The sequence below is a fragment of the Gigantopelta aegis genome, chromosome 4, assembly GCF_016097555.1.
Source record: "Gigantopelta aegis isolate Gae_Host chromosome 4, Gae_host_genome, whole genome shotgun sequence".
Taxonomy (NCBI): domain Eukaryota; kingdom Metazoa; phylum Mollusca; class Gastropoda; order Neomphalida; family Peltospiridae; genus Gigantopelta; species Gigantopelta aegis.
Genome location: NC_054702.1, coordinates 30,129,059 through 30,147,027, shown reverse-complemented (window position 1 = coordinate 30,147,027; position 17,969 = coordinate 30,129,059). Strand labels below are relative to the sequence as shown.

At 32.5% G+C, this 17,969-nt stretch overlaps 1 protein-coding gene across 2 annotated transcripts in view; it reads right to left on the bottom strand.

Annotated features, from left to right (window-relative positions):
- The window catches only part of LOC121370346 (calcineurin subunit B type 1), a 29,468-nt gene that overhangs the window by 11,099 nt on the left and 400 nt on the right, over positions 1 to 17,969 (bottom strand). Inside the window, exons 2-4 of one of the 2 annotated variants that reach the window (XM_041495501.1) lie at positions 12,811 to 12,850; positions 12,065 to 12,241; positions 9,918 to 9,977 (exon numbers count right to left, since the gene is read on the bottom strand). In XM_041495501.1, coding sequence (XP_041351435.1) covers positions 9,918 to 9,977; positions 12,065 to 12,241; positions 12,811 to 12,850 — 277 coding nt within the window. Of the gene's footprint in view, positions 1 to 9,911; positions 9,978 to 12,064; positions 12,242 to 12,810; positions 12,851 to 17,969 lie in introns of both variants that reach the window. The other variant, XM_041495500.1, reaches the window with a different exon arrangement.

Genomic DNA, 17,969 nt, shown 5'->3' with positions numbered 1-17,969 from the left:
AAAAATTGTGTTGATGATAAACTGGGAACTGCTGGAAATGACTAAATTATAAATGAATGTATGACCATCATTGAAACTCTTATGTAAAATGTGTCTAACAAAATAATTTAACCAATTATTTATAAACTACTGTAACCTAACCTAAACCCAATTCCTGCAATTGCCCACTGCAATCGACAAAGCTGTAGAGATTGCCGTGACATTTTTAATTCTTCACAGCACTTTTGTTTTCTTTCCATGCCACCTTTTTTGCCGTGGACATTTTCGTAACTGCTGGGGTTGTAAACCCGACAGACAGACAGACAGACTGACAGACAGCAGGTCATGACCGACCTTCTTGCAAGGACTCCATTACACAGCCCGAAAGATTACACTGACGACAGTCAAGAAACACAACAGACACAACACTGTGGTATTACCAGATACCAGAACAATACAGGATATACAGCAGCAGGAGACATGTAAGACACAGGAAAGTTCCAAACACCAAATTGCATAGAATGTCACTGTATGCTCTTTTTAACACAGACATCAATATTGAATTACATCAACATCAATATTGAATTAAATCAACATCAATAGTGAATTGCATCAACATCAATATTGAATTAAATCAACAGCACCAAAGGACTGGAACAGTCTACTTGAAACAGTTAAAATAATAATTATGTATCCATGACATCAATTTCATTAGTCTAATTTTATTTCATCTCTTCCTTAAAATATGCTTATCAAATAATTGTAAAAACACCTGTAGGTTGTTTGCTCAATGGTTAGATTGTTGAATAAAATGTCTTAATAGAATTTGTATTACAGCAAGTTTTTTTAAAAATATCTAGTCAGACATTTACATGTATTACATAGAATTAGCTTGGTGAAACATGTATAATCATGTAAATAATATTCTAAAGCATTTAACAAAAGAGGCTTAAATCAGTAGGTGCATTAACCACATTATAAAGGATGTGTGTACTAAATGCCTTAGTATAATTTACATTAATTTATCCGTAACAGCACTTTAAAGTTCTGTGAACAAAAAAATAAATAAAATATATATATAAATAAATTTTAAAATTCTCTACAATATACATTTGTCCTTCGGCTTAGACACATTCACACCACGCAGACATATAGCAGATAAGGACCATCTTGAATAGTACAGTGGTTAAGCCACCAGATTTAAAGCTTGCAGTCACTGGGTATGTATCCAGGTACTAGTTGCAATCCAATGTCCTGGACAGACCAATAGCTAACGTTTGTTAATATATTATTTTTTTTTATTTATTATTATTTGTTTTTTTTAGTTTATTTTGTTGTTTTTTCGGGATGGGGGTGTGCGATTTAAAATTAAAGCCTACTGCACACGTGAGCTATCAGTTGAGCAAAATGTTACTTGAGACATCTTGCTCAGCCATTTTTCGCATTTACATTGGTCAGTTAGTAAATTGAGCTCAGCTGATAAATCACGTAGCCTGCACAGAATGAGAGTATTGCCACAAGTGACAAAAAATATCAAACACGATAGATATTTTCCGTATGACCACGCAATATGAATTACTCAGTAAAATTGCTTGAACGTGAGAGCTATCAGTTGAGAGAAAAAAAGTCTCCAGTAAAGTTTTGCTAAGCTGATAGCTCCTGTGCGTGGCTTTGTCAGTTTGTATCTGTTGGTGTATATCCTAAAATAAAAACAATTCTTACATAATACATTATAAATTTAAATACATTGTACATGTATTTTGTGTCAGAATCTTTGGTATCTTATTTTATTATTTAATGACATAATACTAAAAGTAAACAATTTATTTTTTATAATTCATTATCCAACCAATGCCAGGACAATTAACAACATTGATCAACACCAATAATAAAACATTGTGACCATTTTATACTGCCAAGCAGCAACAGTAAAACAGAACAGGAAAAGAACAACAAACTAATCTTAAAACTTTTAAAGATCTGACTAAAGTGTTTAACACAGTTCACCTCCTTTTAAATACGCCTACGTGTAGCCGAAGATTTGCAATACATTCATCCACCCCATTCACTGTTTATTGATCACATTAAACACATCTAATTCAGTCATTTTAATGACATGATGGAACTAGTATGTAAACGAATAACATGTATTTCTAATCAACATACACTCTCTAACCAATATACCAAAGTATATCTAGACACCTAAATTTATCTTCAGTACTAAACAAGAACACATACATTTGGATCAAAAACAGATGGATCCAGAAACTGACATACATATAAGTACTGGTACACGAAATACAGATATAAATTTTATTAACTTTGATGAGCACAGTATAGATTCATTTGCACACAACCATATTTTGTTTATAATCACACTATTGATATTATATCAAAAAATCATGTAAAACAAAATGTAATTGAAAAGATATAATTAAGCTTTACACCTGTTTGAGTAAAGATTAACTGCAGTGAGAGAGAAGTACGTTTTTCCCATTCCAAAAGTTAAAGTTTGTTTTGTTTAATGGCACCACAAAAAAATTATGTACTCACATGTGACATGTGGAAAGCTCTATACCATATAGGCACACATGAATGATAAATTGACACCCCCCACCCCCCATTCACCACACACACACTCAATGATTTCATATTTGCAGATATTACACTGCATAACTAACTTAGACTACCACACTGAAGACATACTGCAAACAAGTACACAATGTAAAATAAGCCAGCGTTAAACTGTATCATGAGAAATGCTCCCCAGTTCTTGTTAGTTGGTATTAATCTGCTTGATCACAAAATTTGAAACTAAGTCCTGACCAAAGCCACTCTATACATGTATTAATAAGCCTCTGACGAAACACTCTCACACCAGCAATATTTAAATTAGTTTGTATTCACTCACTTCATCATAAATAAATCAGCCAATATCACAGATCTTGATCTTAGTAATAGAGAAAAAAAAGAAGCAACACCTGTCCTTAGATAAACCTCAATCTATTCTATTAGCATCACTGCAAATATAATGTACTTTGTCTAAACACATATCCTGTGAATATAAAAATAGTCTTAAAGTACAGAAAAATGTATACACTTGATTGTTGTGTTTAAGTGTTTACCAAAATTTTAATTATTTTCAAGTAAACTTTTTCTTAGATTTGTATCACCATCATTCACCAACACTAGTTTCATTAATAATATTCACCTCAAAATTATTTATAAAATGCTAACTGCTTAATACATTATGTATTAAAACCTACTGATTACCTGGACACTTAATCCCAAATGGATCCAGTTTAAGACAAGTGCATTGCTGTAATAAATCCCCAAGTAACCCTGCATTAATTACTTTTGTCATTCTTAACATATCATCGTAAGACCTTAACTATAAATAAAAAGTTTAGCCCGTGTTATCTGGTTTCCTCACAGCTATCAGCAGTTTTTAGTTTAGCAGATGGAATTAAATGCATTCATCTTAAACACTCACAGCTCTTAGTGTAGGCTAACCTGTATATGTCATCAGTTTCTAGAATAGAATGTATGTATATATATAAAAACACTTGTTTGGAGGGGGTGGGGGTGGGTGATTTAAAAATATATTTTTAAAAAAAAGCAAAAAACACCTACATGTATGCTAACAGAACACATTTATTTTTAACCATATTGTTTTACTACACCAAATTTAAGATCACCATCCATACCCCCTGGATACAAACAAAACATAATGATAGTAAACACTGAGAGTATAGGTTTATACAAAACTGAAGCCAATGTGCCCCTTACAGGCTCAAACTTGACAAAGATGAAAGTGTGTCAACATTTCAGTTTGCACCTCTTACAACAGCAGCATGCACAAACACCAAGTGACTGTGCCTTGCAGCAATAGTCTTAGCCTTGTGTTAAATTTATTCTGAAACCTGGAGAATTATATTATGTGCTATTCACATACATCTGATGCAACAAGAATGCACACGCTCAACAACCAAACCTATTTTTATGATATGTGATCATTGGTGTTTCAAAAGCACAACCATATTTCAAATGTTCTTGGGATCTGCACATCAAATTTTACACAACTAGATAATAACATATTCAGTTCTCAAAAGAACAAGTACAACTTCAGTCTTATTCGTTTGTCACAAACATATTTTAATTTGCATCTACACATCTCAGTTAAATCAAGCTGCAATAATTAACTAAAAACACACTTTCCCAGACTACACTTAAGCTTCATTCCAAATATTTACCCTCCAAATAGCTTTATGCTCAAAAAACTTGATTTCAAACATTCATAAGTTTTAGTCAAGACAAACTTTTATTTCACTGAATTTGATTGGATTCTAGACTAGACTCAATAAGCCTCATTTCAACCATTCAGCAGTTTTAGCTTACACTCAACAAGCTTTATTTCAAACATTTAGTTTCTAGACTAGACTCAACATGCTCTATGTCAAATAACAATCTGTTTCCAGACTACACTTAAGCTTCATTCCAAACATTTATCACTTTTTACACCAAACAAAATTTTATTTCAAACATTCATCAGTTTCTAGACTAACCTCAACAACCTTTATTTCAAATGTTTATCAGTTTCTATACTCAACAACCTTTATCTGAAACATTCAACAGTTTTTAGATTAGATTCAACAAGCTTCATTTCAAACATCAGTTTTTAACTATTTCAAATATTCGTCAGGTTTTACACTAAATTCAACAAGCTTTATTTCAAACATTCATCACTTTTTGGATTAGATTAAGCAAGCTTTATTTCAAACTTTTATTAGTTTCTAGATTCAATGAGTTTTATTTCAAACATTCACCACTTTCTATACTAGACTCAACAAACTTAATTTCAAACATTCATCAGTTTCTACACTAAAGTCAACAAAGTTAATTTCAAACATTCATCAGTTTCTACACTAAAGTCAACAAAGTTAATTTCAAACATTCATCAGTTTCTACACTAGACTCAACAAACATAATTTCAAATATTCATCACTAGACTCAAGAAACCCTATAATATGTCAAACATTCATCATTTTCTAGCCCAGGCTCAACAAGCTTTACTTCAAATAATAATCACATTCTGGAATACACTTAAAGGCACTCAGTCACAGATGGTTGACCTAATTAATGACCCCACAAAGTATTATCTGAAAAATATATACATTTGATTTGTACCTAAAAGTACTTTATTGAACCATCTACATAACCACCATATCCCACTTATTATCGACAGTCCATAATTCATGAAAAAACAATGGCAGTTTGGAGAGCAGAGGTGCGATGTAATATTTTTTTAGTCATGTGATGGGCATCCCCCGAATAACCGCAGTGTCAAAACGATTGACCAAGCTTGTGTAATGAGAACGTTTGACCGTCCTCTACAACGTAGGGTAAATCTAAACAAAAACAATGATAATAAATTATTAAAAATTAATAAAAACATGTACTGAATGATAATAAGTTTATAAGCATTTTAAATGTCGATAATCCCAACTAGTTAGGCCTTTCTATGTATATGTAAATTTATTGTTAGTCGTACATGGAAAAATCTAAACATCTGGATCACAAACAACTTCATTTTCCACCATGTCAAATTCATTATTATGCAAAATATGCCATAACCCCATGGGTAATTACAGCTTGGTTAGGATAAGAATTGTTATATTTTTAAAGAATATTGTGAACTGTCTAGAATCCCGCCCCCTGCAAAATTCCATGGACACATGTCTGCAGTGGTATTGTGTATGGTAGCTCCGAAAACCCCCCATAAACAATAAAATCTAAAAAGAAAAAAACAACAACAAAACAACAAACACATTAAAAAAACAACCAAACACATTAAACAAAAAATAATAACCACTGCCCCCACCACCACCCCTACCCCACCAAAAAAAAAATAAAAATTAACTAACAATAAGGCGTATCATAAAATATTGTTTGTTTCCGGTTACCCGACCGACCCTAAAACTTTTTTTTGTATATACAATTTTTTTTTTTTAATATAACAACGATTTCCACGAAAACATTCCAAAACTATCACAAACACTAATTTGGTGTCATTTAGGGGATAACCCTACTGTCTTTTCCGATTTGCGGACGTATATCGGTGGTTTTACTGTCGCAAATTTAGTTTTATTGGCGACCCGTTAGCCACGAAATGTTTTCTTCTAACAATTGATTGATGGAGTTACTTCCCTTCAAATTGAAGTTCGGTAACTTTCGTGAGATATCGGGCGAAGAGTCGGAAAATTGTTTTCATGAATATATGCGATCTTTTCCGATTTACTCTACATCTAGCGTAGCAGGTGTTCTGATTAATAATAATAATAATAATAATAATAATAATAACTATATTTAATGATTTACTCCAGCGACAAACTGGCCTTGTAGAAATTTAGTGACCTTCTGATAAACTAGGGGAGGGAATGTTTTTTTTAAAAATGTTATTGTTGGACAGATAAATATAGAACCCTTCTTTTCAGTTTTCATTAAAAAAAATTGTTATAACTTATTTACTGGTTTCTATCCAATTAAGGTTCAACCAAGTCTGTCCTGGACCAGTACAGAAGTTAAGTGTTAGTATGAGAGTAAACCTTCTGCCTATTATTAAACAGCAAGGGGTCTTTTGTATGTACTCTCCCACAGATAGGTTAGCACCATGTTGCCCATAAAATAAAAATGCCTTGCCTTTTATAAATTTATATGTTTCCCATGTAAAAAGAAGCCTTTAAACACCTATGTGGACTGTACTACATATTTCCTTTTTTTAATTAAGTTATGAAATAGAAATAAAATGGCCTTAAGGTTTTTGTCCTTTTGAAAATTGTATAATGGGAAAAAAAGCCCTTATATTTAAAACTGCACATGAAATATACCCCCAAAACGTCACTTTACCATGCCTTACTTCATTTCTAGAAAACACTGTGATGAATGGTATTGTTCCTTTGCATAATGCATTTCTATACATGCAGAGGTTATTTTGGATACCGGTAGTCAACACCTTTATTTAATATCCATAAATAAAAGTATTTTTCAAAATAAAAAGTTTTTCCTACCTACCTACCCTATATTTTTCCAGCATGTAATAGGAAACAAGTAAAAAAAAATTCCGGCCTAAATAAGAAAAGATTAATAATACATTTTAAATTTATAACCACCTGCTTAAAGGGACAAACCCTAGCTTTTAAATACTACGGCATATTTTTTACTATTATAGTTGTTTTTGATAACTGAAATCATAATTTACTTAGATTTTATGATTTAGATTATCAATTTCCGTACATTCGAAGTGTTTTGGGTCATCTTGGTGTTTTTAATATCACAAAATGCATTTGTCATATTTTTAAAAATGCATGTGCGTCTGAGAAGTAACCATCATGGAGTCGAGTTTTAGTCTATTTTTTAGGGTATTTCACCATTTCAAAGTCACAGACTCGCGTTTCACTCAAGTGTAACTTTATCCAAATGTGTTACAGGTTTGTAGATTAACTAAACTTAGTATTAATTTTCACGGGTTGAAACTAGGGTCTGTCCCTTTAAGCAAAATTATTTCCCCCAATAATTTCCCTCGCCTCAGTCTAGACCCCCTTGTTAAAATCCCTGCACATGCACCTGGTCCTGTGTATGGTAACTCTGTAAAAAAAAAAAACCCAACAAAAAACCCCAAAAATAATATATATAAAATAACAAAACAAACTGTGAGTTCATGTTCCGACTGTTTAAATATTATTTTATTTCAGCTTATTCACCGTTATTTTGTGATGAAATAATATATTTTTAATTATTTGCCATGTATATAGCTGGCCCTTTTTTTGCCAAGTCTCTATACAGTCATTTATATAAAATTCAAGGGTATATTACATGGCTGTCGTATATATAGCCTCATCACCACAAGTCGGTTTTGCCGTATGTTTTATGACTTTTCACAAAAAGAGTTCCAACATTTAAAAATGAAGCGTATCATGGAATTCCCTCAATCGTGGTTCAATTAAAATATCTTGGATGATACAATAGTGAGGTTTGATATTCAAAATAAATGTAATTTCCATTTATAATCCATATTTAGAGAAATAAGGCCCACTAAATCCATGACTGAGTGCCTTTAAATTTCAATCCAAATATTCATCAGTTTCTAGACTAATCAAGCTAAATTTCAAACACACTTCAACTTCTTGACTAAATGCAACATGTTTTATTCCAAATTCCCATTAGAATAAATTGGAATAAATATATTGGCTTTGAGGTAGAATTCCCATCAGTGTGTTGTGAATAGTTATCAGTTGTAATTAAGGAGTTCATTACAAGCAGTCAGTATATTTCTAGATTAACCTTCAAGTTTCATCAGTATTTGTTCCAAGTTTCTTAACTATACCAAGATAAGTAATTTTATGCAAACACACATAAAAACTTAATTATGCCTGCAATACCAACTAAATTTCAAGCCATCATGTTGTTTCTAGCCTAGATGCATCTACACTAAACTAAATTCCACACAGTGGCTCCTAGCCGGAAATAACTATTTCAACATCACATTCATCTGTAAGAATCTAAAGGTTTATGAAAAAATTAAAAATTAAATAAAAAACATTCTAACATTAATAAAAATCAATTTGTGATTTGTTGAAATGATTATTCCAGTCTATTAATGAAACTATCAACTTAAAATCCAAACAGTAGCAGTCATACCCAGAGCAGCAGGTAGAGCAGAAGCTGCATGAACTATGTTTTTCATTTTCCCCCTATAATTGGCCAATATATCCATTATTCACAAGGCATCAGATAGCACACATTTTCAGTGCTTTTAACATTGCAAACATTTTATTTTTCTACAACACTACATGCTAACTCCCAAGAACCCTGCATATGACAAGTCAATTAACCAACAGCAAATACATATACAATAACTAGAAAATATTCATGCAAACCAGAAATTCTCATAGTAATAATCAAATGGAAAATTCATCACATTAAAATTATATCAGTTAGCTGATACATTTAAGTTGTTAGTTTTCAAATACTTTAAAAATAATTTTAAAGTTGTTAAAAAAACAACAAAAAAACAATATAAATTTTAGTTGACAAATTAAATATATACACTATTAAATAAAATGAATGAGTGTCAATCATTTTAAATAACCCTTCCATTTCAAACAATAATAATAATAATAATAATAAAAACTTTAAGCACTTAAGCTACCGTACTAGCTTTATTTTTTAATTTGATAATAAAAGGACTGAAATTAGAAACAAATGAGAATTTCTGGGGTGCATTTTCTGAACAGTAGCACCTTTCATAAAACAACAGATTCATAAATTTTGTATGTGTTTTTGTGTTTGTTTTTCATCCAGCTGCCTATAAAATTGAGGTCATATTATTAAATGCAGAGTGTCACAACTAAAGCTATGTACATCAGTCTAAAGCCTGCATCAAAGATGCTTACCGTACCTATTAATTCATGTCACTGAATTTTTTTTAACTCACAAATAAATATGTACTAATTTTTTTTTTTTAAGGTGACTATATCAGCTGGATTATTATTCATTTTTACAAAAAAAAGTTTTCAATTAATGATTTTATGAAGTAATTTGTCGGGGTTTTTAAAAATCAAAACATACTGGAATAAATCCATATAGTCAAAAATATAATTGACTTAGTACAAATATGATATAAAATTGTTTATCTGTTCAACTTCACTATCATATACATTAATAAAATGTAATCTTGTGCATTCTGCATTATGTATGTACACTGAAAATTAAATAATGAAACAAAGCTTTTATGCAGTCTGGCTCCTGATCAGTTCAAAATTGAAATCAATTTTTTAAAGTATTATTATTAAAAAGTGCTACTACCATCAGAAACATGCAATGGGATAAAGTCCCAAGGGGCATATCTCAGCCAGGGACAAACAGACGCTTACACTTACACCTCAGCTTTGACTCTTTGTCGCCTCGAACACTAAACTGTGAGATTCCTTCTATGAATTCTGAAAACATTCACCATAACATCAGGAACAAATAAACACAGATTATAGAAAACAACATTGCAAGATTTTGTATTTTTACATCATGTGGCAAACATCAATCCTAAATATATGATAAAACATGTATGTTAGCTATTTTGTGTATTACATTCTTACTTTACTGAATTTTAGCTCTTGAAAAGAATATTTGTGTGACCAACAATATTGAAAATACATGATGAAATTAGATTTAAAAACACTTACCTGGATCTACAAATAAAACTCTATGAAGAAATAAAATGGAAGATTTTCAATTTAAAAAAATTTAACCTAAGAATAACATATTAATAAATTTGTGACAACTTCACATAATGTATTTTTCTGGTTTTCATGTTGAAGTTATATACAACATAATAGATATTATTATTTATTTTTATTTTTTGTAGCAAATAGATAATCCATAGTGCATACTATTCATGGTAAACAGATACCACTCTGTGAATAAAAAGATAACATGTCAAAAGCAACATACCTTTTAATACAGGCCATCACATTTCAAATGCACTATCAGTCAAGTCATATGTGATTTAAAACTTTCAAATGAAGCAAATGATAAATGCCAATGCATAATTAATTTTGACAGGCAAGGTTTCTGCCAGTAAATAATTTGAGGGTACATATTTGGATTTGAAATAGGGTTTGCACTTAATGACAGCACCAATGGTAACTGCCATTGTTGAAATATAAATTGCTGTAGGTTGGGAGCGTCACCGACGACACTTTTCTGCCACCGGTTAAAAGTTTCTCCCATCCGTAAATCTTCTCAACGATGGCAAACTGTATATACCTATAGTCCTTCCCATAGGGAACACCTTTTTTCATACTATGGAATTTACTACAAGTTATTTATTTCTGAGCCGACTGTTTTCTAAATTGCACACAAAAATAGTACTTATTTCCAATTTTTTAAAAATTTTCTTCTCTCATCAAACCAAACTGAAATTATTTACAAAAAAGCATCATTATAGGATGGACTATAGTGTATATTATCTGCTAGCATTTAACATTTGTGCTTTTGAAATGTTTACATACAGCAAAATAACCTTTCAGTCATGTTGATTTGCTGCAAAAGTGAACCCTGTGAAATGTTTTGAAATTGGACACTGCACTTCGCCAAATATTAAACAGCAGTTCTCTTACTAAAATCTATTTAAAACTTATCAAACTATTTTACCTTTAGGGTACAGAATTTTATTCTCTGTACCCTTTGCAAGAACAATTATCTATTTCATAATTTTCAGCTGTTTGTTAAAACACGAGGTCTGATAGAACATTTAGAGGTGCCACATAAAGTATTTTCAAATTAAAAGGAAAGTAAATACAAATCATTTTATAGTAGTAGTATTATCAAAAACAAGCATTCTTTGTTGGAAAGATGCTTATTCTACATCATATACACATTGAAAAGTTGAAAAATACCAGAAGTAATTAAAACAATATATGCATAATTTATCTGGATGTAAATTAATTTTGTATTTCTTTAATTCACAAGAAAATTAGACTGGTTAAAATAGTTGTAGTACATCTCTGTCAAAAACTAAATTACAGCCGTATGCACTGTTAAGTGGAGAAAAGAATTTTTATCTGAAAAAGGATTTTTTTTTTTTTATCCATGCTTCATTTTCCTATAGAAGTTAGAACAGTAAATAGTGCTTTATAACACGAAAACCAACCAATTATACCACCAGTCTTCGCCAGAAAAGGTGAGTGATCACTTGTGCTTCCCTCCATACTACCCTGGAAAGTTTCAGGAGAATGACAAACTGATTGCCTTGCAGTAAAATATTTCATAAATTATATTAAACTTTATATGTGCTTGATCATATAGCATCACTTCAGGAAAATAATCTTCAGTTCTTGATTTTACTCATGGCGAAGACTGTATTTGTATCCATTACATAATCAAATGTTGCTTCTGATAATTTCTCAAATTCATGCTGCCTTTCACTTTTAAGTGCATGTATATTAACATAAAATATCTATATAAATGTTCTGCAATTGCATGCAAATGTATGGCTCTCCGTTAATTTCAATGGAATTAGTTCACCAACCTTTAAAATCCACTTCCCCATTTCCATCTGTGTCAAAAATATCTATCACTCGTTGTACCAGTGGATTTTGCTGCAGTTCAGGCAGTGACATAAATTCTTCTACACTCAGTGAACCAGAGTTGTCAAGATCTAACTTTCTAAAACGCTTGCCCAACCGTTTTATTTCATCCAGGTCAACTGAAGTAAAACATTAAAGCAATACATTTGTATAAATGTAAAAACCATGCTTGTATACCAGACCTTGACCTATGCATTTTCAGTGAAATACTTACACCCCTCAAAAAAAATGGTAGCCCTAAAATTTCAGTTTGAAAAAAAAGAAAACAAAAGGAAAAGAGAAACACAAACTCAAAATCTAATTTGTACTAACATTCCAGGGAACATTTTGTTTTCAAAATACTGATAAGCGATATATTTAGTCAATTAAAAATTGATTAGCAAATACTGTTTAATGTTTTAAAATTGTGTAGTGATCTTTGAAACTTGCGTAGCAAATTGCAACGCGATACTCAACAAAATGTTCCCTGTACTCATTTAAGCAGCTGACATTAGCGAACCAATCAAAATAAATCTATCCATGTTAAACATGTTCTTTTCCATCAAACCTATTTGTTCATGTACTCTGTACAGTAAATCATTATCAGAAAAGTAAAATAGTTATTTCTGCTGCTGATATGAATCAGGTAATTACTAGCTTTTTTTTAAATCTGCATCAGACATAAATGAAACATATAATGTGTGCTTACAATTTGAGCAGAGCTCCATGGGAAGACTATTTTCATTTCCCTGAAAAACAAAAAGATAGATTTTAAATAACAACTTTTTGCAATAGAGTTTGTAAGTTTCTTAACAATATTACTAGACCTGTAATCACCAAATCATACTCACATGCCAGTGTTTGACCATTATTATTATGTTTTTTTAATAAACACTAGCCCAAATTCATAATGACATATACATGTACTCTGAAATGTGTGTATTACTAACATTTCTAGAACAACAGTTTAAGTAGAACAAACATCTAATGATGTTATAACTTTAACTGAAATGATATAAAATAAAAACAGAAAACCAATGTCAAATAGAATTTGTTTTATGTGACACCCCCACCCCCATTTCCAGAATTAGTCATTTATTTTATTTCATTAAACATTTATTTTTGGTTGAATACTTGTACAACATTGCTACTTTAAATAAACGGGTGACTATTAAAAAAGGGGTACAAATAAGAACACATCCAGCAGTAATGAAGTTCATTTATATTCACATTATTTCATATTCCGTGTTATTTTATTTATTCAGCATGTTCCTAGAATTAAAAATTTGTTTGCCTTACTAGTGACTTTCATACAGACTGAAAACATTTGCATCAGCTTAATTTTAGTTTTTTAAATCACACAGGCCAGCATATGCATCAACTGATCAGTTCAATGATACTTTTTTTCTTCTCAGTATATAGAAACCTGTATCGGTGCTTAGATCAAATTTTATATATACATGTATTATATTTCAACAGCTCATTAATTAATCATTGGCTGTGGATGTCAAACATTTGACATTTCTCATACATTGTTAGTAAAAACTTGCTATGTATTTTGATTAGTAAAACAGGAATTTTATAAGCACAATCAGACAGGACAGCACATACAGGGTTTAAGATCTCACTAATTTGGGAACAACAGGTTTATTGTGTGTTCTAAGTACAGCAAGGTCTATTTAGCACAACAATATTATGAACAACTGCTGTAGTTGTAGGGTTGTAGAAATTCATTTCAAATTATTTTAATCTAATTAAGACAAACGGTACCATTTCTGTGGCTTGTACTTATTTGGACATGTTTAATTTTGGGCATATTTATTTTTGGGGACAGCATTCACCACCTTAGCTTTGGTACAATCTAAAGCCCTGAGTGTGCGTGTGAATAATTTTTACATGCTCATATACCACTAGAGTTTCGAGCATGTCCGTCCCGGGGCCGTCTGGATAACCAGGGGATTGTCCCAGGACAGAAAAAAATTAAGCGGACAATTTTGAAATTTACACCCAAAAATTAAATAGTGGGCCTTTAAAATTTTGATGCGCATCTCTAATATAATTAATAAAGAAAATTCTAATCATTAAATTTGGTCGCTAGATTAGATCGGGTGGTCAATTTTTTTTTTAGATAAGATCGGTGGCCTGACTTGGGATGGAGAGGGAGGGGGAAGAGTTGAAAATGGGCAGAATTTTTAAAATAGCAATTAGTAAAAAAGTTAATAGAATTTATAAAAAAAAGAGTTACAAGCCAAAAATAAAGAGAATTGAATGCTCGGTCGAATATTTATATAATTTGGAGCATTTTAGAAGGACAGTCCAAAAATAAAGAAGAGAGGATCGGACTATTTAATAATATTAAAAAAAAAAAAAAAAAAAGTAATTTCGACATCAACTTTTGAACGACGGTCTAAAAGTTTAAAGTCCGATCTATATGTCCATGTGAGTGGCCTCGTTAAGGCCATTAGGGTGCACAGCTTGTAGAGACGAGATGGGTTGCATCCCATCAAGAAAACCCCATGATGGACAGTCAATAGACGTTGAAGGTGTAGTGCTGTGCTGAAATACAGATCTTGAGAAGCCGGATCCGTCTGAATGAGAGAGAGAATCAGACTAGGGTATAGTCCAGTCGTCATGGGTTGGTATATTGGTGCGGACAGGCCCGACTCTGGAGGATATGAGATGGTATCACAATAAAACAAAGTAAAGTCTAGAAAAGAGTAGTAGGGGCCGACCCCACTTCCTATTTCTTCTTAGAGTGGGGCGGTCAATCTTCCAGTGCTGCTAGGACAGGCTCGGACATGTAGAGACTAAACGCGAACATCCGTGGCGTTCTGCAGAATGGCCGTCATACGAGTCACGAAAAAAACAAGTCAACATAGTCAGACGGAGAAATGATGTGGAGGTAAGGAATCTCGCTAAAAAATAATCCAACCTGGTGGTGCAGACTGTCGAAACGAGAAGCGTTCCAGCGTTCAATCAGTTCCAATGGCCGCATACATCCCAGTAGAAAACTTCACTTTGTTGACAAAAACAACAAAAGTGAAGGATCCCCAAGTCGAGCCGTGAAAGCATGTGCAATGGGCACAAACACATCTTACCGCAACAAGCTCCAGATTGGAAAAGACCTGACATCCTGACATACCACAGCCATTGTCATACCAGTTGGGTTGAGATAGGGGGAAATATGAAACCATGTAGGGGATTGAATCTCATGTCCCAAACACACAGTAGCCTGTCGAAAGTTAAGATGAATAACTTTGTACAAAGTTGTAACTTAACAAATTATAACAATATGACAAAATTCAATGTAGCTCCCTGATGAAGTTATGCACACTAACTTTTTACTGATAAAAAGATTAATGTAAAACAGAATTTGGTATTCAATTAAATATAATTTTATCCTAGCCTGAAATGTTCATACTACGAGGACTTGTTATTTATTTAAAATCATTCAGTGGTTTAAAGTAATATTTGTGATCTTTCATAGTTACTGTAGGCCTACATAGTGAAAACTAACAATCTCAAAACAACACATTTTAATAGAGATTGTGTAGACAAAAATACAACCGAATACCGAATGTTTGACTGTCAAGCTTGGTCAACTGACAGCTTAGTTCACCAGGTTCTAGACCCAGTGATTTTCTGTCATCGCGGAAAACAGACGGAATTCACAAATTCCCATTGTTAAACGGAATTACGATTTTCCGGGAAGCTAAAAAAATTAATATCATTTTACTATTGCCACACACTGTAAAACTGACGATTGCCCCATGTGCAGTACTATTGGCAAACGTGTAGTGTCGTATTAACCGGGGCTACATTTAGCGAGACCGAGTGGAAAAACGTCCGCTAGACTGGATTATACGCTTACGGTAAACCAAAAGGCCACATTGGGAACCAAATACTTCACGAACGTTAGCGAAATGTTTGCTGGTTGAACTTGGGACTGGTTTACTGCTTAAGTCTGTTGCGCCTGCGCAGATGGGACAGGTTTTGTTTTTCAGGAGTATGTTCAGCCAGCGGTTTGTCACTAATACTCGTCTTGGAAGACTGATTTTTACGCTACACATTAAACCAAATGACCACTTCGGGAACCAGTCAAAATATGTTTGCAAACGTTTAGCTAAAAACAGCTGGCTGAACGTTGAAATATTACTTTATTTCTGCTGTGTCATGCACATACTTCACATTGCAGACGATGTTAGACTGTCAAAGCAGGATAAAAATAAAATTAATGTTTACGTTTTAACACTAAGCCCTGTTGAATAAAACCGTGCACTCAATTGCTGGACAATTATGCTTTATGTAGTTGTTATAATTGTAACCTTTGCTCCGATTTTTTTTTTACTAATATGAAGGCCTACTTTGATTTAACAACAAATAGCGATGCATGTCGATGCCAGTCAATTTTCGGACCCTTGTTTTCATACAAAGTAAATAAAACAGACCCAACAGTAAAAAAAAATTATGATACATTTGACAAAAGGTACTTTTTATTTTTTTCATCTTTTAAAACTTAAAAAATTTATATTGTCAAGAATTATGAAAAATTATAAAGTAAACACCGTTGTCTGCCTGTTATGTTAATTTGTCACAACTTGTGTTATTTAAACTGTTAATTAGGCCTACATATTGTATTCTGAAACGGAATTGACAAAAATATGAAACGGAAAATAGTTTTTTTTGAAACGGAAAACCACTGGGTCTACGGTTCTCATTGAATAGTGATATGAAATGCAGTGGATCATGGACCTTACTGATAGCAGTTTTTCTGCACTGGATAAAAAATTAGTGCCATCAGTTGCAGGGGTAATTTTTGTTTCTTTACCGTGTGTTGAAGTTAAGAGTTTGTTTGGTTTAATGAGCATATTACAGATTCTTTATAAATCATCAACTATTGGATGTCAAACTTTAGGCAATTCTGTCTGACATTTTTCTGCATTAGCAACAATGGATCTTTTATATGCACTTTCATACAGACACAACAGTATATATGGCCTTTGTCATGGTGCACTAGGTGGGACAGAAAAAAAACAATCAAAGATTAGGTCCAATGAGAACCTGCAATACATGCACCTCAGACAAGCAATTTACCAACTGAGCTAGATCCCACTCCCTTATGTAGCAACCAGTTTAAAATTGCTACAGGCAAGTTCAAAACTGGTGTAGATGAGCATTTTGCTTTGCCTCTGGCAAAAAACTTTAAAAATTGCCACAGGTACCATTAACAAATTCTTAATTTCAAAGCCCTGAAGTTTGTCACATCTTCCTGTTGTATACACGGAAGTGAATATGACATATCAGTTGAGTCTGACCGCAATATATTGAACTATGTCAAAATAATTTCCCAACCCTGCAATTACGAAAATGTCCAAGGTAAAAACAATTCCATGGGAAAACAAATCCACAATTTAAAAAAAGCTGATTGCTGTGGGCAAATGCAGGAGTTGATCTCACAAATCCACAGTAAAAAAAGGTGCAGAGGAAAGATTAAAAACTCCACAGCATTGCTGATTGCTGTGTTCAATTGCAGGGTCTGATCTCACAAATTAAGTACAAACATGCTGACCTCAAAATATTTCCACTTAAAGCCAGTCTCATGTTAAGATTTAATGGGATAAAAATAACATTTCTGAATATCCACAACTGTTCACCTGCTGTTAATAACATTATTCCACTAAAAAGACCTCACTGCACTGAACAGAAAAGAAAACCTGTTGTGACCAAATTAATTAGATCTAAAGCCTTGTGTGGTAGTATGGACTTTTATATTTTATTTCACACAGTGTCCTCAAATCTCTTTGGACTGATCCACCAGCACTGTTACTGTAGTACTGGTAGCAGCAGGGGCCAGGGCCATTTACCAAC